The 21,175-nt window shown below is 46.0% G+C and overlaps 2 protein-coding genes across 2 annotated transcripts in view; one reads left to right on the top strand and one right to left on the bottom strand.

Annotated features, from left to right (window-relative positions):
- Positions 1–9,051, top strand: part of LOC308281711 (adhesion G protein-coupled receptor L1-like) — a gene marked incomplete at both ends in the record, with an annotated part of 42,862 nt that extends 33,811 nt beyond the window's left edge. The window contains 8 exons of the mRNA XM_080721985.1: positions 510–678; positions 2,590–2,739; positions 3,014–3,110; positions 3,893–4,003; positions 4,655–4,675; positions 5,640–5,880; positions 6,544–6,712; positions 7,384–9,051. Of these exons, the coding sequence (XP_080578111.1) occupies positions 510–678; positions 2,590–2,739; positions 3,014–3,110; positions 3,893–4,003; positions 4,655–4,675; positions 5,640–5,880; positions 6,544–6,712; positions 7,384–9,051 (2,626 nt within the window). The remainder of the gene's footprint in view (positions 1–509; positions 679–2,589; positions 2,740–3,013; positions 3,111–3,892; positions 4,004–4,654; positions 4,676–5,639; positions 5,881–6,543; positions 6,713–7,383) is intronic.
- Positions 9,052–12,154: 3,103 nt separating this feature from the next.
- LOC308280974 (phospholipid phosphatase 3-like) lies at positions 12,155–20,916 on the bottom strand (the record flags this gene model as incomplete). The annotated part of the gene is made up of 6 exons (XM_080721012.1): positions 12,155–12,253; positions 12,775–12,951; positions 14,449–14,506; positions 14,871–15,157; positions 16,339–16,496; positions 20,715–20,916. The coding sequence occupies 6 exons, from the start codon at positions 20,914–20,916 to the stop codon at positions 12,155–12,157; spliced, it is 981 nt and encodes a 326-aa protein (XP_080577138.1).
- Between the last annotated feature and the right edge of the window lie 259 nt (positions 20,917–21,175).

Raw genomic sequence — 21,175 nt, 5'->3', positions numbered from 1 at the left:
TAGGCATCAAAGGGGGCTTGAGCCTATGCCCTTTTACCCTTCTTTAAAAATGCCCTCTCCAGACCATGAATGCAGTTTTTACTATGGTGAAAGAAACGTAAATGCCCTCATTCCATGCCATACCTGAAGGCAGCATTCAAGAGAATTGTCTTGTCCAAACTCTCCAGAACTTGAATGCAGCATCTTATGTTGAAATAATTGCCCTCTCTGTGTAGAAATCCATGCCATTAAGCCACATCTCCAGTATTGACTTGATTATGCTTATAGTTCAGCGTGGTATCAAGCACGGAAAATAGCCGTCTGCTATTTCCAATATTTCCACGAAAACAGAAACATTTCTCCAAATTTTATGTTCCATGCCGTATGCCTCATCTCCAGTATTGACTTGATTATGCTTAGTTCAGTGTGGTATCAAGAATATTTTCGATATTTCCGCCAAAGGGCCCCTTTAGAAATGTCAGCCCCTTCCCCCTGCCTCTCTAACATTCTCTGCTGTGCTGTCGGAACAGGGCTTGGGCAGTGGGCTCCCTCACCCTGCTCTTCCTGCAGAGTGTGACCTGGTCCTCAGGCCTGGTATTTGTCTCCGCCCCCTCCCTGCTGCTGGCCTACCTGTTCTCCTCCCTGAACACAGCCCAGGCCCTGCTCATCACCATCCTCCACTGCACCCTCACCAGGAAGGTGGGTCCTCTGTGTGTGTGTGTGTGCGTGCGTATGCGTGTGTGTGTGTGTGTGTGTGCGTGTGTGTGTGTGTGTGTGTGTGTGCGTGCGTGCGTGCGTGCGTGCGTGCGTGCGTACGTTCGTGTGTGTGTGTGTGTCAGCCTTCTGGCATGAACCCTTTGGCCTGCCCCCCCCCCCCCCCAATTCAAGCCGGAATTGAAGAGAGAAGGTGACTGGAAAATGTGGAAATGTTGTACCAAAGAACACTTGGAAGTGTTGTACTGTAGTTGCAGCCAGCTCAACTTGAGATTGTAGCTTTTTAGATTTTGTAACAGCCGCAAAGGTCGGTGTCGCTTTGTATCTTCATATCACTATTAACCTTTTTAACTGTTAAATCCACATGCAGGAAGGATAGGCAAAAATAGAGTCTTAAGCCTATGCCTTTTCGATCAACCAGATAGAAATGTTGGATTATAGTGTGAAATGTTTTGTTGTAATTGTTGATGAAGATCGTAAAAACGAACTAAACTAATCTTCATGTCGCTGGCTTCCATTGAAAATGAATGGTAGACTGTAGTTTATGTATCTGCAAGTGTGAACCCAATCCACAACCTTGCATGAACTCGTCTCTGTGTATGTACATGTACAGTATGCACATACCTGTGTATAGCCTACAGTATGTGATTATTTAGAGATTATCACCCGGGCCTTGTTCATTGCCCAATGTTGGATAAGCATCAACGATTGATTGCCAGGCAATCATCTATCAAAAGCCCAAGCTTTATTTACTTGCCAACACAAGGAGAAATTTGCATTTGATTAACATTACTGTCAATAAGGAACTGTCCCGGCGAACACAATAGTAGTCCCACTGGGATTTCCCTACATTGTGGGGAGGGAGTTAACGGATGGCCCGGTGCTGCTCGTGTGCCTCACCTTTGTTGGCGCACAGCCTATCTGTGACCAGCTGTAGGTCGCTGTTTTCCGCTCTGTGTTTTGGTTCCTTTGCATTCTAAAACTCAAGTGGCTTCCGCGCTGGTTGGTCAGTTGCCATATCAGCCCTTATAGGGCTGACCAATCAGTGCAAGCGGTCCTCTTATCCCCCTCACCCAGGCCAAACAAAGGCTGCAGGCTGTGAGATAAATATACACAGTATATCGTCCCTGTTGGGTGGAAACCTTGTACCGGTATGTCCAAAAAACGGTTCATTTTCAAAAAATTACGTGCGTTCAAAATTGGTAAAAATTAAGTTACCATTTAGTCAAGCTCTTGTTAACAGTTTTCATTGGTTCAGTATTTATAAAAAAAAAACTAAACAAAAATACACACAAAGACCTTTCAAAGACTAAAGCTCTTTGCACACTGATGTGTTTTTTCGGTGCCATGGCATTGGTCCGAAGGTTCATTAGTCCGAAGGTTCATTAGTCTGAATTTGTTAAGAATACTATGCCTAACTCTAACCCTAACCCTAAACTTAACCTCAGTAACCCTAACTAAATTCGAACTAATGATCCTTCGCACTAATGAACCTTCTGACTTATGGGCAGTCCCCGTTTTATGTCTGAATAACAGCGAATTTCGGAGTACGTCAATAAATAAAAATACCTCATATTATGTCAATCACGTTTGTTTTGCATTTATTTTCGGACCAGGGTCGATTTCTTCCGATTTTAGCAACTGTCTCTCTCTCTCTCCTCTCTCTCTTCTTGGCCTGAAAACCTTTTTTTTTTTTTTTTTTCAATGAAAAAAACGCAGCAATGTGCAACCACCTTTAGAAATGAATTGATTTTCCAAGATGGCGCTGTTGTATGGCAAAGTAGGGCATTAAATTCCAGAAAAAAAAAAAAAAAAAAAACTAACATAAAAACATTGAAATATGGAGACACAATAAGGTTTCTGCCCGACAGCAACGACATATATATTTGTGCGTAGGGTCAGAAGGACTATGGCCGATGCCTGCGTTTTTCCCAGTGCTGTGGCTCGTCCTCTGGCAGCTCTCCTGACTCGGTTAAGGGCTCGGCCCTGCGGTCCAACAGCCGCTACAGCAGCAGCCAGGCACGCAGAGCCACTGCCAACAGACAGGTATAGAGCATTGTTCCATTATTTACGCACTCTAAACATTTGGCATCGCATCCTGCTCTTGAACGCATCCCAAATTTGCATCACTCGCCCATGGTTCTCTTCTTGTTTTGTTTCTCTGACTTTGTCTCTGCCTCCGTTTCTGTCTGTCACGCTCTCTCCTTTCTTTTTATGTTTCTTTTTTTGTCTTTCTCCAAAGCTGCCTGTGTGTGTCTTGCTATCTTTCTGTTGTTAGTGTTTTTGACCGCGGGTGTATGTGTGTATTCATTTGTTCCAGAGCCGCATTAGAAGGATGTGGAACGACACGGTGCGCAGACAGACAGAGTCGTCCTTCATTGCTGCAGACGTCAACAACACGCCAACGCTCAACAGAGGTGAAGATCTCTATACGTTCACTCCTTTATTCTTCACCTTCATGCATCTTCTCTCTCTCTGGCACTCTCTCTGTGATACTGACATTCTTTACTCTCTGAATAAATAACTTAGACTTTGATTTCCCTTTGATTTCCCATTTCCAGAGTGGCCAATACTTCCACTAAAAAGCCAAAGTGCAGTAACTACGTTTTTGGACACAGTGACTTATTTGTGTATCCCAAATTAGCCTTTGTGATTTTGGGGGATAAACACTTACCTCAAGAACAGATAAACAATCAGTGTAATATCACTTATATATCTCATTTGGCTGACCAGTTTAAACACTTTTAAACACATTTTTCAGTCACATTTTTGTTCATAGTTACTTCACTCTTCTCACACTACTTCTCACATTACATGATGACAGGTGATGCACTGTAAGAGAATGGTAGCAGAACAAGAAGGAAGAAGAGCGATGGAGTGATTTAATATACATATAAATCAACACAAGGGCATATTAGAGTGTGTGCAAATGAGGGAGTTATGGGAGAGTGGAGAGTAGGAGGCATTTCTGGATGAGCTTTTAGTTCATGACAGAAGAAAGAGAGAGAGGGAGAGAGAGAGAGAGAGCGCGACTCAGCTTTTCCAAATTAAGTTGGAAGGGCATTCCGCCATTAAAGACTAGAGCCAGGAGGATGAAGAGTTTAGACAGGGTGAACAGGTGGCGTGTGTTGTACAGATATTGATTGTTTCTTGGGTAATTATTTGCCTGAGATTGTTTGTATTTTACCCCCCTCTCCAGCTGCTTTGGGGAACCATTTCCTGACTAACCCAGTGCTGCAGAGCCATCCTGGGGCCTCTCCATATGATACTCTTCTGGCGCAGGGGTACAACCAACCCTTCACCTCTACAGGTACACCTCAGCACAGTGCTTTCTGCAGCTGCTGTCAGTCAGTCTGCCCCTTTGTCTTGTCTTTCTTTAATTCTTTTTATACAATGCTTAGCTGTTTGTCAGTTTGTCTGTCTGACTGTGTCAGATGTTGGAAAAGTCTGGTTTATTTGGTCGAAGATTCTTATCTTGGACCAAACAAACCTGAACATAGAACTGACATTGTCAAACGTATTTATGTAGATCTCAGATTCGGCCTGTCACATTTATTACATAATCGTCTAATCACAATTATTTGACATAATCGCTATTATTTGACATAATCGCAATTATTTGACATAATCGCAATTATTTTACTATAATCATCATAATCTTTTCCATGTTGAAAAATGTTCTTATATTTTGAAACATTTTCAAAAATAGTGGAAATAGCAGATCTACAAGCTTACGTGACAGCCCTATCTCAGACGCTTGAAAAGTAACGGTTCACAATCGTAGAACAGTTTATTGTTTTGAGTCTAATGTCTAACTAAATGTAGAATGTATGTGCTATATGTGTTCACGCCATTTGCTACAATTGTTCCCTGCAGTCTGCAGTCTGCAGTGTAGTGTGGACCTTGACCTTGAAATGTGTGTCTTTTTGTCTTTTGTCCTTGTCTTTCCGTGGATCGATAGGAACCTTCAGAAACAGCCAGAGTATGAGCTCTCTTTTATTGTGCTCACTCTACAATCATTCAGCACCATTTCGTTGTGTATTATGGTTCTGTCAACAGCCATGACAATAGAAACCGAGACCATGAGAACATTTCAAATATACCTTCCATGTGGTTGCATACAATTCCATTCAGTGACACTGCTGTTACTGTTATCCAAAGCGATCTATACCAGTCTCTCTGCCCATCCATCCATTATGTTCATTCATCTCAAAGTCATTTACCCCAATGGTTCTCAAAGTGGGGTCCTTGAGGGGCTTCCAAGGGGCCCTCAGCAAAATGAAGAACAGTTCAAACACTTTAACCCAAATTATAGTTATTTGATTCTACAAGCTCACAATGTGATGCGTTGTGAGCTTGTTTAATTATTTTTTCTTTTGACAAATCACGACGAAACCCCCAATCTGGCTTTGGTCGCCGAGGTTTTGTGCGATTGCAACGCATCAAATAGCAGATCTACAAGCTCACAACGCGTCATGAGCTTATAGATCGGCTATTTCCTCTATCAATGTTCTTTTTAAGTATAAAGTTGTCAAATATGTCAGTAATTTCTTTGTATATTTAGGTTATGTGTCATATCTACCATGTAGCCTAAAAGCCAAACAGAAATGTAATTGTCAACGACAAAATCACAATTAAATCGCTAATCGTAATTATTAATCGTCATGTAAAATGTCATAATCGTGACAGCCCTATATCGACTAGTTGACCTCTGGCAGAGACATAATCCTCAGTTCATCGTTCCAACTTTATTCTTTGGTTTTATACAAACTCACAGCAGCGCACTGAGCCACACCAAAACATCCCTCAACCAATCCCAGAGCTTCATGGTGCCATAATGTCGATTCCCCAACCATATCAATTCGGGGGTCCTTCAAAAATGAAAATGTTTGAGAACCACTTACACAAGTTATGTTCTGACTCCCGTCTGTCCTCTCCCCCCACAGAGGGCGGTGCGTCCCAGATCCAGGAGTCGTGCGGGCTGGACAGCGTGTGTCTCAACGGAGGCTACACCCCCAACACCTTCACCCTGCACGGGCTGGGGGGCGCGGGGCCGGGCTCCCGGGCCGGGGTGGTGGGCAGCAGCGACCTCCTGAGAGGGGAGGGGGTAGGGGGCGACGAGGTCTCCCCGGGCCTCCTCACCCCCCACGGGGCCTCGGAGCTGGCCGGTGGTCCCGGCATGCGCAGGTAGGGATGAGGCGATACGAAAATGTCATTATCGCGATTATTGTAACCAAAGGAATCACGATTTACGATATTATCGCCATAATCAAAATATGAAATGAAATGAAATGAAATATGAAATGAAATACCTACTCATCCCGAGAGGGAAATTCAGATATCGCAGCCCAACCCAGCTGCTTTTTTCTTCAGCTTAACCCAGCTGAACCCAGTGCTGCTCACAAGGAGCGCAGGGGAGAGGGGAGCAGTGATAGCTGGAGCGGGGGATCATACCTGCGACCTCTGGGGCCTCCAGAGTCCTAGGTATGGACACTAACCACTCAGCCATCACTGCTATAAATATCCCCAACAGTCACTTTCCTGGGGCGGAACATTTGCCCCAAAATAGCCGATCTACAAGCTCATAACACGTTGCGACGCGTTGCGAGTTTTGAAAAAAAAATACTGTATCAAGTACGTTATTTCCAGTTTTGTTTATAGAGGTTTAAGTGGTACCGGATATGCAGCTCGGCAAATTAAAGGTGAATTGATCCCAGTGCATGAATTGAAAGTTGCATAACGGAGGACGATTTCACGATGAATGAAATCTCCACGATACGATTATCGTGAGTGTTTTTATTTTTCGTTGATAAATGATAATATCGCTTATCATCCCATCCCTATGTGCAGGAACCTGTCGGACGCCGCCGCTCTGGAGAAGATGATCATCTCAGAGCTGGTGCAGAGCAACCTGAGGCCCGCGGCGGCCATGCCGGTGCCCCCGGAGCGCTACGGCAGCCTGGCCAGGCCACACCACCTCGACAGGCCCGTGCACCATGCCGCCACGCTGACTCGCGGTGTAAGTGACTATAAGTACATTTACTTAAGTACTGTACTCAAGTACAATTTGGAGGTATTTGTACGTTATGCTGCACCCACACCAAAGTACCTATGAGAGTAGATTCCCCATTCCGCCAATGTATTTCAATGGGAATGGAGCAGTTTTCTGCCAGTAGAGGATTTCTTCAGATTTTGATTATTATCACAAAATATGCCACTAACCACTTATATATACATTTCGATCATTAGAAAATAGCCGATCTACAAGCTCACAATGCGTCGCAATGTGATGCATTGTGATCTTGTAGATCGGCTATTTTCAAAATATATGTATACATTTGCAAACTTGAAATAGGACATCCTGTAATTTAATTTGTACTTAAATTACATTTTGATACCAACACTTTTGTACTTTTCTTTCTAAATTCCAGACTTACTTTTACAGAGTATTTTCATATTGCAATATTTATACTTTTACTTAAGTAAAAATCACACCTGTGCGAAGTGAGCATGGTATCAAACAGAACACACATGCATATCTCCTTGTATGGGCCGTTCTGTCATGGAGATCCGTGCTCCTACACACAAATCCGTGCTCACACACACAAAGCCAGACGTAGGAGCGGTTATCACCGCTCCAAAGTGTGAGTACTGTTCCCACCACTGACGCTGACTCTTCCCCCTCAACAGCAACCACCGCCGCCGCCGGACGGGCTCTGGGCCGCCACCATGCAGACGCACGTGCGCCACAACAGCGCGCAAGACGCCGGCTGGGTGCACGCCGGCAGGCACCAGACGCCCATCCAGACTGACGCACACGCCGCCTCCGTGGCGACACGTGGCCAAGATCATTGCGGGACGCCGCGGCTGCAGGACGGCTGGTCTCATCCCGCGGTCTCCCCCACAGACTCTGAGGAGCAGCAGCAGCTTCAGGACAGGGACAGGTTGCAGCCGCAAAGCACCCTGGGTCGTCGCGTCGGCCTCCTGGACAGACAGCAGCAGCAAGCCCGCCCCCCCGACGTTCAGGCCCGTCCTTACTCCTCCACCCTCAGCCGCACCCCCGGCACGCTGTCCCGTCTTCGCGCCGGGGGCGAGATGGGCCTGGGGACGGAGAGAGACAGGGAGAGGGACAGAGAGAGGAGTCTTTACCGGGACAGACCCTTGCCCCCTCCCCCGCCGCCTCCGCCCCAGGAGTCTGAGCCCCTGTACAAGGCCCTGGAGGAGCCGCTGCTGCTGAAACAGAGGGACGCGGGCCTGGACGGGTGGAGGGGAGGGCAAGACAGAGACAAGGAGGAGGCCTTCCTGCTGAAAAGAGACGCTTCCATGGAGGAGTGGCGGGCGGGAGCCGAGCGAGAGAGGGAGGAGTCGTTCCGACCCCAGAAGCGAGACCCCGCCATGGACGAGTGGCGAGGCGGGATGGAGCGAGGAGGGAGAGAGGAGCCCCTCCTCGTGGACAAGAGAGACGGACGGGTGGAGCTGTGGCGCGGCGGCGGCGGCGCGGAGCCCGGCCGGGAGGAGACTTTCATAACGCAGAAGAAGGACTTCGGGCTGGACGCGTGGAGGGCGGGGATGGAGAGAGAGAAGGAAGACGCGCTGTTCTCCAAGGACAGGGACGGCTGGAGGGGAGGGGTGGAGAGAGAGAGCAGCGAGGACTTCAAACAGAAGGACCGGGCCCTGGAGGTGTGGAGGGGAGGCATCGACATCGACAGGGAGGAGCCCTTCATGTTCGAGAGCAAGGACGCGGGGGGCATGGAGGGCTGGAAGAGAGGAAAAGGGAACGCGCAGCCGCCGCCGCACCGCTACCACGGCAGCCCCGACGACCCCGACAGCTTCGCCCTGCCCCTGACACCCGACCTCGACCTGGACCCCGACTCGTCTTCGCCAGTCTACGCCCGAGACTCCAACCCCTCGCCGCTCTACCCGGGGGAGCGCCGCACGCCGCCCCTCAGCGTCTTCCCCCGGAGCTCCCCGCCGACCAACATCTTTGCCCCCCGCGACGCCAGCTGCTCCCCTCCTCTCAACAACCTCTACTCCCGCCACTCCCCCCACCAGGTGTACAGCCGGGGGGGCTCGCCGCCCCGCTTCTACACCCGCAACTCCCCGCCCTCCCTCTCCTACCCCGACAGCAGCCCCGAAGGTAACGAGGATGTGGTCAGCCCCACCGGCGGTCAGCCCCAGCGGCCCGCGCTGGAGCTGCCCTACAGCCTGGGACGCCCGCCGCTGGGCCCGCGGCCCAATCACCTGCAGACCTTCTACCAGCCCCCGCCGCTGGCAGCCACCAACGGGGAGACGGCGTACGCGGCGGAGCCCCCCGCCGAGGAAGAAGAGGGACAGATGCAGAGGGTGACGAGCCTGTGACTAGGGCGGTGGTGATCGGGGTATAGAAACCAGGGAGGAGGGAGAAACGACGGCGATGGGCCATACTAAAGCGACAACAAAATGGTGGTAGTGATGAGGATGATGATGGCTTGAGGAAAAGTGATGATTATGATGATGATGATGATGTTGACGAAGGCTCCTTCCTGTTTCTATCTCCCGATCACCACGAGACTTTCCCCCCCTTCGCCCTTTTCATGGTTTTGTTACTTTTTTAAAGACTGTAATCCATTTATAAATTACATTCTTTCTGTCTCCCTTTCTCTCTGTCTCCGTCCATTCCCTCCCTCTCCCGTTTTTCCTAAACCACTGGTTCTCAACGTAGGGTTCCGGGGCCCACCAGGGGTCCAAATGGACTCTTATGGGTCCAGACGTTGAGACCAGACCAGACGTTGAGAAACAGTGTCTTAAGCCCTCCTGTGTAGTCCCTTCTCATTGGTGCTTTATGGACTCATTGTCTGAGTTTCTATTGGTTCATCCACTGGGTGTTGCCCTTCCCCGTAGCAAGCAAACAGTGTGTCAAAGAAGCACTAGTATGTTGCCAAAAAAAGAAAAGAAAAGAGAAAAAAAAGAACATGTGCATGAATTTATAGTGGCTTTACCAGGCTACATACTGTAGGAGGAACATGTTTTTATGTGTGTGTGTGTGTGTGTGTGTGTGTGTGTCTGGGCGTGCGTGGGTGTGAGTGTGCGCGTACATGAGCGTCTGGGTGTGCGTGTCTGTGCATGCGCGCATGTGTGTATGCACGCGTGCCGTGTGCGTGCCTGTGTTTGAGCTGCGTGGGTGTGTGTGTGTGTACATCGCTCTTGTATAAACAATGTATCACGACGCAGCATTTTATCAATATCAGTGGGGACCCCTCATGCACATATGCCTCTTCCTGCAGTTTTTTCGAACTCTCGACCAATCCCACTTCACATCAAGACCAAAAGCGTCCCGTCCTCCAGACAGAGGCTGTTAGGTGATGGAACAGAACATTTTGCCCTGGCATTTGTCACGGCAGCAGAACTCCTTGAGCTCCTGAACCGATCGTATAAGCCTCAGAACTTTTATTGCGTCCCCCCCGTGCCCCACCCGTGTACATAAACGACCCCAAAGTGTTCTGATTGTCTTGTATTGCTATTGAAGTTCAAGTAAAGATGTGAAACCATTGCATGTCCATCCTTCTGTTGGTGTGGGTGTCAGGAGAGATTGAGAACGAAGAAAATGTTAAAAAGGGATGATGCGTCGACACATGGGTGGAAACCTTGTCCAAAACCGATCGTTTTTGTATTTTTTAAAATTATTTAAACTAGTGAAAATGGCTCATCTACAAGCACACAACGCTTCGCACAAGGCATGTGTGCATGTAGATCTGCTATTTTTACAAGTTTTGTGTGACAGTCTGCTATGATGAAGCAAGGCTTTACTTTACGAGATACAAAGTTTCTTCCCGATAGTGATGATATATACGTATTTTAAAACTTATTTTGAAAAATATATATTTTTGTTTTATATTAGAAAGAAAATGCATTTCGTATCACATACTGTATGAAGGAACACAACATAATGAGACTCATTTAGAGTGTGTAATAAAAAAAGAGGCATCCATAATAATAATAATTTGTAAACGCAGCTGAACCACTGACTGTATATAAATACAGGAACACACTGCAGGAAATACACAGGCTCAAATCTGGAGAAATATAAAGCCAGAGAAAGACACAGATACAGATACTGTAAAAATGGGTATTTTTAAATAACTTCAACAGTTTAAAAATAAATCACCATTGCCTTTAATGGTCTGTACACTCCTGGACAGAACTTTACGCTAGTAGCATTGTACAAAACTCACGTGGATTATTTACATGGTCCAAAGCGTGATTTATACTCTGTAGTACGACAGTGTTTCTGTCCAAAAAAGGTTCTAGTGTAGATACTTTTTGGCACACGACACTGTTGTGCGACGGAGTGTAAATTAAGCTCACTCGTGGCGTAACATCAGTCAAGTACACGAGGTACTGGAGCCAGGCTTCATATACACAAATGAAGGAGAACACGAAAACATTCAAAACATGTCTACAAACACGCTGACAGAATGAGTTGTTTTAACGCTATTGGTACATTTCCTTCTGTACCATTACATTCACTGAGTTCATGTACAGTTTACAGTAATGTAGAACTGGCTACAAGATTTCACTTTTAAGTATAAAATTGTAAATTACATTCTAACTGCTTAGTCATCATTACAAGTAATTAATTTACAATACTAGTGGTATTAAATGTATTTTTAAAGTGCTATTTCTGTGTGATACAGGTTACAGATGAGGTTAAGAGTGCTAGTGTGCTAGTGGTCAGTCTGTGTTTAGGTACAATCTACATGTTCATCTGACAAATACACGTGGAGCTAGTGTCAACACTATGAAAGTATATGTATACTGTATATACACAGTACATTTCACATATATCACAAATATGTAATATATGGCCAAAATGCATTTGAAAATATATATTTGAAACCTGAAGATACATTTAGCATGTTATCCAAACATTGCATGCATAATCATTATTTTTCTCCCACATAGGAGTGTCCATTTGTGTATATTTTGAAAGAGGTGAAAAGCATTTTCCCATGTATGGACGAAGGCCACTTCATAGGCAACAGCCTTCAGCAACCCGTCTCATACATATCCTGAAGAGTCCAAGGACTCCATTTTCACTGAAGACATTGATAGAGGAGGTTGGAAATGTTCTCTCTTTCTCTCCCTCTTGTCTGAAAACTGAGGTATGTGATTTGACTTCACAGGAAATGGTCCGACATTCTTCAAATCTCTGTCTGACCAAGCCAGACTACAGGCTCACACACAGACATGCAGGTACTTTGAGCATAGCGTGTATGGCATGAGTTGGTGAACATGTGGTGTAGTGCACTAACAGTGGTTCTTAACCGGGTTCTGCAATAGTCTCTGAAGTTTGCGTTGATGGTGAGACATCAGGGCCTGGAATTGTATATTAAATAATACAATATTTCCCTGTTGATGTTGAGGTCTGCCCGTGACCCTGACAGAAGTTATTTTATGGGTCCCATCCCACTGGTTGGGTGACCTAGCAGATGGTATGGTGGGGTGACAGGGTGCTGTCCAGGGCTTGGTTTGGACTGACGGCAGGACTGGAGCTTTTAAACATGGAGGAGATGTGGCAAGCCTGGGAAACACACAGACACAACACACACCGGTGAGCTACACAACTCTTTGACACAACACAAGAATAGCTAAAATAGCTCATCTGCAAGCTCACAATACATCATGATGCGATGCGACATGAGCTTGTAGAGCTGCAATATTTGCTCTTTTTGAACATTTGGGGTTTTTATATTTTATTTATCGTCACTGTCGGGCAGAAACCTTCTATTTTTTCGGGAAGTAAAGCCCTGCTTCTCCAGACAAGGCTATCGCACAAATGTAGTGAAAACAGCAGATCTACAAGCTCACAACGCCTTGCACCGCAAGGCGTTGTGAGCTTGTAGATTGGATGTTTTCACTAGTTTAGTTCATTTTTTTTAATTATAAAAACGAATGGTTTTGGACATACAAGGTTTCCTCCCGACAACAACGTTACGCTATTAATGACATGCTCAAAATAGAGTGGCCGGGGTGAAATTGGTTAACAGAAAATCTGATGCACACACACACACACACACACACGACAATAGGTGCTGTACTGACCACCCAGTAAGCGGTGAGGGCTCCCTGTAAGTAGCCAGTCAGGACGTCGGAGGGGTGGTGTCTGAAGTCTGAGATGCGGGTGAGGCCTGTGTACACCGCCAGCAGGACCAGGAGGGACTGCAGCACAGGCCGCAGCAACCGAGCACCACGCCACGTCAACCGTGCCTGCAGGTAAAACTATACAAACACACAACACCAGGTTTACTTTGGACGCTTGAATGAAAGAACTCACCAGTTAAGTAATAATTAACACTGCAGTGACAAAGGTGTAGCTTTTAGCTATGTACTCAGAGCCCCTGACCAATCTCCACTGTAGCTCCAAGTCGGGGTTAAATGGTGAAAAATCCTTACACAGGTCTTTAAATGAAGCCTAAATCATGCCTTTGTTGCCTTTTTTTCCCCTATGTTTTATCCCACGATTTTTGTAACCCATTTTTTCACCCAGTGCCATTTGCCTATGTAATTCTGGGCTCTGCTCTCCCTCTGCCGTGCCTGGGGAGACAACGGACTGACCTCATGCTTCCTTCTATGCATGAGCAGTCCAAGTTGCTTCTTTTCACCTGACAGGGGGGATTTCCCCGGTTTGGACGTAGTGCGTGGAAGGAACACGTTATTCCAACCAGTTCCTTTCCCCCCCATCAGGTGCCCCGGCTGGCCAAGGGGAGGCATTAGAGACCAGGATTACTGCATGTTTTTGTGAGGGTATCTACCCTAGGAGGAGACACGGGGAGAACATGCAAACAACAAAATGCCGTTGTTGCCTGACAGTGTCGTTTGTTGTGAAGAACTGATTTCCAGAATTGCTGTGTTATTTTCAGCGAGTGACACTGCTGTGTCGAAGCATACTGTAACTTAGGTTTTCATCTTTGAGAGGTTGAGTTTTACAACCAAGCTGCCTACGTTGTGCGATTAGGTTTCTGTTTCCAACCTCTCTCCTTACTCAAACTGTCACTTACAATAACAGACAAGAGGATAAGAGAGAGACAGCAGCACTCATGGAAAAATACATCCGCACAGAGCCAAGAACTCTGCTATATATGCGCATGCACAGGCAATCAAGCATGCATGCACTCCCGATTTTACTGTGTGTATATGCACATGCACATAATACACGGTACAATACAATGCACATATGAACACATTCACACGTGCACACACACACACACACACACACACACACACACACACACACACACACACACACACACACACACACACACACACACACACACACACAGAGCAAAGCAGAGAGGCAGTGACAAGGAGGTCAGACTCCTCCCCTAGCAGAACAAAGCTGTCTCTGTCTGTCCCAGTTCTCCTTTCAGACCCTCTCTCTTTCTGGCCCTTTTCTTCTTTCATTCTCTCGCTCTCTGCTTCACACTAGACTGATGATGGCTCCCTGTTGCTGTTCTCTCCTGCTGCATTTTTCGCTGTAATTGGACTTGGGAGAGAAGGCTTTGTGTTGGACCAGAGTGTACAGTATGTGTGTGAGAGTGAGAGTGGGGGGAAAGTGGCAGTCAGACACACAGACAGAGAGACAGACGGGTGGATGGATGGATGGACGGACGGACGGACGGACGGGTGGATTGATGGATGGATGGATGGAAGTATGGATTCATTGATTGATAGATACTGTACATATACTTCATGTATAGATTGATAGACTATACTTACTGCGAGATAGAGCATGGTATACATCGCAAAAGAGGCGTGGCCAGAGAAGAAGGATTTCCTGAAAAGAATACATCGTTTTTAGAACATGGTGGCAACCATTAAATGTAGGAAAAGAAAAAAAGAAACCGATTTTTACTCGACCCATAAATGGGTCCCGACCCACTGTTTGGGAAACAGTGCTGTACACCAGTGGTTCTCCACCTTTTCAGCCCGCCACCCCCAAAAATAATAAGATTTTAACTTTGGACCCGCCCTTAAATTGTCACTTTAGAAATGTGCAGACACCCTCGATATGCTTAAACCTTATGTTGGTTTGTTTACACATTATAATCATTTGGGGACCCCCCCTGGGGGCCCCGACACACAGGTTGAGAACCACTGTCCTAGTACACACACGTGCACGCATACACAAAGACACACACCTGGCCTCCTCCTCCAGGCGGTGGTCGGGCTGGTTGCACGTCACTGACGCCACGTAGGTCCCAGGTGTGCAGTTGAGGGAAGCGTAGGAGACTCCACACACAGACAGGAAGTGGGGCCTCAGCCGGCCCACGCTCAGCTTGGCCATGTTGGTCAGTGATTGGCCCACGCAGCAGCCAAACACGAAGCAGCCCAGCTCCTTGTACAGACACGACACGTACAGGTTCCTCACAAAGGCCTTGGAGCTGACGCCGCGGAAGCGCACCCTGTAACACTCCCCGAGAGCGATCTGAAAGGTGGACACGGGTGCACAGTGGCAATGACGTTAGTTATACGGCAACCTTCCTATTTACAATCGGATCCATGCTCAGCCCTGCACCAATCAAAGTCACTGGATTGGTTTAAAGATGGGGACTCGGGGGAGTTAAGATTTCAGAATCTCAACAAAGGACACTGGTGTCACTGTCTACATGACTAGAAAGAGACACTGGTGTCTACTGTCTACATATTGACAAGAAAGAGACAGGAGAAAGTGGTACAGTCAGCTGGGGCATTAAGGCCACTCTGGCCTCAGGTCATGCCATTGGTTTGAGGGGCACAAGGCCAAACTGAGGGGCAATGGCGGCCATGGCCTTCATGGCCTCCATGAAATTCCTACCCTGATTGTTTTCCTTTGAAAATGTTTATAGATTTTCTTTTTATAATAAAATGAAGTCCTTAACGATCTGACCTACTGGTGAAAACATTTGAAACATTGAAACATGACACGTTTGACAGCCAATGATAATAAGTCACTAATGATCCCAGAAGATCTGACCTACTGTATACTGGCAGACATTGTGCACATAGTGCTGAGCGGTGTAGTCATTTGAAAAATTATACGTCGTTTACAGACACAGGTAGACAGACTCAAGGACACAAATAATTTGGGGACATACATACACATGAACAAACGATTTTTTGGTTTATGACTGGGGTCTTTAACAGGGGGTCCGGGACACCTAGGGGTCCTCAGAGTTACTACAGGGGGTCCTCCAAATCTTCCAATCCTTTTTATATTAACAACTTGAACCCTAGTGTCCATATTCTGAGAACTGTTGCCAAAAATAGCAGATCTACAAGCTCACAACACCTCGCAGCGCGAGGCATTGTGAGCTTGTAGATCGGCTATTTTCAGCAAAGAGGTTTGGTGTAGAGGGGAAAAAGAGCAGACTAAATGTCAAGAGTAAAAGGTCAAGTTTATTAGGTTATGAGCCTCAAGTGGTTAAATATCTGAAAACACAAATTGACATGAATCAAAAATACACTGATGATTGTGCTGTAAACCATAAAACCATATGGAATCTATGAACAGTTTGTAGGGGTCCCTGCTTCATCTCTCTCTCAACTAAGGGGTCCTCGGCCTGAAAACGTTGAAGACCCCTGGTTTATGATGATGAGGATGAGGAAAGGAATGAGCTCTATACTCACGGTGAGGCCAGTGATGACAATGCCTCCAGTGATGAGCAGTTCATCTGGTATGACCTCTCTGTGCAGGTATGGGTAGGTGATGCTGGGGTCGCCGCACATGAAGCCCCTTCTGTATGGACTCACCGCCTTCAGCTCACAGGCAAAGAATGGAATGGAGGCTGCGCCAAGGGAGGAAGGTGGAGGTACGTGAGGAAAGGGCGGTGTAGGGGTGAGTTACAGTACAATAAGAGAAAGAATTCAACCTCATAACAAATCAGTGCGCTCCCAGTGGGAGTATTAGATGCCTCAGTCTGCAGATAATGAAGCTTTGGGAGGAGAGGAGGAGAAAAAAAACTCAAAACAAAACAAAAGAGCAAACAAACAGAAAGACAGCGTGAGACACAAATATCCCTGTTCCGGGTGCATGGGGGGAGGAAAATAGACTGCAAAACATGATAGTGGGAACCCTCCAGTTTTCTCTGGAGAAGTTAGACAACCATAAGGAATGTTATGGGGTCACGGCAGAGCTCCTTTGGGACCAGAGAAACCAATAGAAACATCAGCAGAGAGGGGTTTCAGTTTCCTGGCTGAACAAAGGCTGCATCGGCGCACTCCACTGGGACTGAAAATAGAATGGTATTGTAAAAGCAGGCGGGGCGGAGCGGGAACCTGGTTTGCGCTGCGCATGAGTATTGGGTGTTTCTGTTGATGGGGAGGGAGAGCGAGAGGGGCTGTTTGTGACTTCAGTTCAACTTGTCCATTGGAAAGACAATGATAGCGACTGTGGCAGCTGACCAGGGCTGGAGCTATAGCCCTGCCCAGTCTCTGTTTGGTGCCAGCCTACATGCAGTATAGTACTCCTCAGTGTTCATTTACTTTCACCACTGTGTCACTTGCCGAAAATCTGTTACTGTCTGCCTGCATGTGCTTTAGGGTCAATTTTGCTGTGTTTATGCTCACTCTCACTGATTCCCTGCCTCCCTCCCTCCTCGTTTTCATTCCATCTCTCCATCACTCCCCCTTTCTTTTTCTCTCTCTCCTCCTTTCTTTTGCTCTCTCTCTCTCTCTCTCTCTCTCTCTCTCTCTCTCTCTTTCTCTTTCCTTGCAGATACATGAATGCAAGTGGGATGGAGAGAAGACTAAAAAGGTGTGAAAGGGAAGAAAAACGAGGAGTCTCTTCATCCAACCTGTTGTTTGTGCAGACTCTCCGTCCAGCCTCCTTCAATTAGCTGCTCTTACGTCTTACATAACTGGAGTCCTATTACATACAGTAAAGAAACCAGGGGAGGAGGAGAGGGTCAATTAGAGACCCTCTCTCATAGACTCGTTGCACACAGGGATTGTGTATTTATTTATTTATACTGAATACAATTCCCCTCGGCCTCGCTCTACCCTGAGAACTTGAGGTTGTCATGGAAACTGTAGAATTCCCTGAGCAATGCACGAAGCGGCTGGCACGGAGCGCTCGAGAGCGCGCGTGAGCAGCGTGAATGAGGGAACACGAGGGAGGGAGAGAGACAGAGGAACAGTGTGTGTGAGAGAGAAAGCGAGCGAGCATGAAGAAAGTGCAACTTTTTTCTTTCTGTGCACATTCTCAAAGCTCTTTTTTGACCCACGGCCGTGCTAAACGTCCTCAATTTAGCAGCGGACAAACAATAGCTTACTATCAGTGTATTCTCAGCAGAATACTATTTAGGACAACAAAAGGCAAAACAGCTGCTACCTAGACATTCTTTTACCTTTAAGGCCGGGACGCTCTACGCGTCACATTAGTATTTGCTGCTATACATATAGCAACCTAATTTATTTTACATTTTTTGAATAGAAATTGAAGGTTTTCAGAAACCTTAGGTTAGGTTTTAGGAGACGTTTTTAGAATCGGCCTGACTTAGGTCTAAATGGGTTAAGATAAACAAACATCCTCAATTTGTCTTACGGTTTACCCCCTTAGTAATACAACACTTTCTCAGTTATGAGTTATGACTCACAACGAAATGTACTTAATAACTTGTACCTGTGTGTGAACTGTTGGTGGTGTTTAATTGATTCATTCTCAAAGGGGAAAGCCACAACTCAACAGGATGAGCGCCAAGTAACATTTTGACCCTGTCACCATGGTTGATGGTTCCAGTGCATGGGTCAGTTTTTCCTCTTCATTTTAAAATAAACAAAATGTCATGATGGATGATTTATTACCATTTTACATTTAACACTCACATGCACACGCACACGCACTCTGTCAGCTGAATCTGGAGTAGTAAACTCAACTGTTTGGGGGCTTTCTGCCTTCATTGGATTGTACAGTTGAGTTTGACAGGAAACGGGGAGAGAGAAATGGGGAGTGACTCGCAGCAAAGGTCACCATTCTTGTGTAGGCTATGTGGCATGAGTCTTTACTGCACCACTGACTAGGAAATCAGCACCCCTCCTGATTAGGGATGGGACGATATGAAAATGTCATATCCCGATTATTGTGACAAAAGAAATCACGATTTACGATATTATCACGATAATCAAAATCCATTATCCTGGGGCGGAACATTTGCCAAAAAAATGCCAAGATCGGCATTTTTTTGGCAAAGACATCTGATAGAGAGTGAAGAAAAGACTGTATCAACTACGTATATTATATTAAGTACCTTTTATAGAGGGTTTAAGTGGTACCGGATATGCAGCTCGACAAATAAAGGGTGAATTGATCCCAGTGCATGATGGAGGACGATATCACGATAAATTAAATCTCCACGATACGATTATCCCCTGGTCTCTCATCATTTAACCATAAATTCCAGAGTAAAGGCCTACCTGAACCCTAGCATTACTAGCCTGGCATTGCCAGACTGAGTGATCACGTGGGATCACTCACACGTTCCCCACATTATCATAGGGAAGGCCCAAGTGAACAGTCTGGCAATGCCAGACTGGCATGCCCGTTAGCATAGATCAGCTATTTTCAACAAAGAGATTTGGTGTAGATACATTTTAGTGGACATATAGGTCTACCTAAGCCTAGCGTGTGTGTGTGTGTGTGTGTGTGTGTGTGTGTGTGTGTGTGTGTGTGTGTGTGTGATGTCCCCCCAATGGGGGACACGATCTGGGGCACGGCACCAATGTAACACCCGCGATTCGAACCCCAGTCTCCGGCATGTCTCCTGCGACACTAAAGCCAACGGTCTTAACAACTATCCTACTGTCATATAATACCTGAAACCAGGGTCTCCCATGTAAAGGGACACTAAAGCCACACCCCCCCAAAGAAGATATTAGGCCTTTGGTCATTGTAAGATTCAAGGAGATTTCTTCTGGGGGGTCTGGAGGTCTTCTGGCATTTTAGCAGTTTGATATCAGGCTTTACTAACATATAGGATCTATTACAAAGCTAAAAGTAGACCCACAGAAATTAATTTGATGGCTGAAGAAATTAAAGAGCAATCACAATCTCTTTGTGATTGCATTCAATTACAATTTTGACATTGCACTATTAGGTTGTGTTGGTAGTTTCTGAGTATTTGTCTTGTTAACAATGACAGTGAGATACTTGTTGCACTAACTAGCATTGACTGCTTTGGTCTCTTTTTTGTAAGACACTTTATGTACATATATTATACTTATTTCGCACCCTCTATTGATGCACCTTCTCTTTTTTGGTACTGTACTGCTCTTGTTTTTAACTCTTCTCTATCTTTTCCTACTTCTCTGTAACTTTGTAAATAACTGTATACTGCTGTGCTACAACTGGACAACTGAATTCCCCCCTTGGGATAATAAAGGTATCTATCTATCTATATAATTCATCACTTAGATACGATGTATGTGTATATGTGGGACTGGAGTTTTTCTGGCATAATAGCCTACATAAAGCGACACAAAAAGAGTAACATTCCCACGCTCTCATTGATGAGAAGAGAGGTGGGTCAAATGCTTTGGTCTTCATCCAGAGGCTACTGCTACTAAACATGAAACATTTGACAGCCAATGATAATAAGTTACTAATGATCCAAAACTAAATATGGGACTGAACTGTAGCTGAATTAAGCATTGACATGAAAATATTAAAGTCTGACTAGATTCAGTCCTGGCTGTGGAGCTTGACAAATTATGGACTCAAAACAGCAATAAGGATTAACTCAGTGGTTTCTCAAAGTGGATTTCAGGGACTCTCGTTCCTTTATGGGAGTCTAATTGACCCTTACAAGTCTGTAACTTTGACAGTGTAGCCTACAAATGGAACCAAATGGACCATAATGGGTCCATTTGGTTCCATTTGTACACTGTCAAAGTTACTTCAAATTTCAAAGTTTGAGAACCACTTCTGATCTGGTCTCCCCTATAAATAAAATAATATAGCCTAGGCCTACCTGACCGAATATATTTTGGCAGTATGCCTATTTGCTTACCAAGGAACAGGCAGAGGAGGTCTAACGCCACCAGAAGCCTCCGTTTAGACAGGACGGGTCCATCAGTAACTTCATTGAGTTTCTTCCCTGTGCAGTTGTCCTTCCCCACTGCCATGATGCCCCGCTTATCCGTTAGTTTGAGCTGTAAGTCCGGGTTGGTGACAGACACACTGACACTCTGATGAACAAACTTATCCAACATGGTAGTTAGGCCAACTTTTCGTGTATCAAAAAAGTTGGAGCGCTCGTAAATTCATTTGTGGGACTGTCCCGAAGACTTGACGACTTGATGCGAATGATGCTTATGAAAGTTCCTAAAGACTCTCTGCTCTTTTTATTTCATCGCGCAATCCATAAAACTCGCCCTGACTTGCTCCACGCATAGTCTGTCACGGTGTCACCGCCAAGATATGCGCATCATCCGTCACCCACAGACACAACACAGCTCAGACTCAGAGCAG

Source organism: Nannobrachium achirus (genome assembly GCF_963921795.1).
Source record: "Nannobrachium achirus genome assembly, chromosome: 3".
Lineage (NCBI taxonomy): Eukaryota > Metazoa > Chordata > Actinopteri > Myctophiformes > Myctophidae > Nannobrachium > Nannobrachium achirus.
The sequence above is the reverse complement of the archived record's forward strand: the minus strand, read 5'-3'. Positions and strand labels throughout refer to the sequence as shown.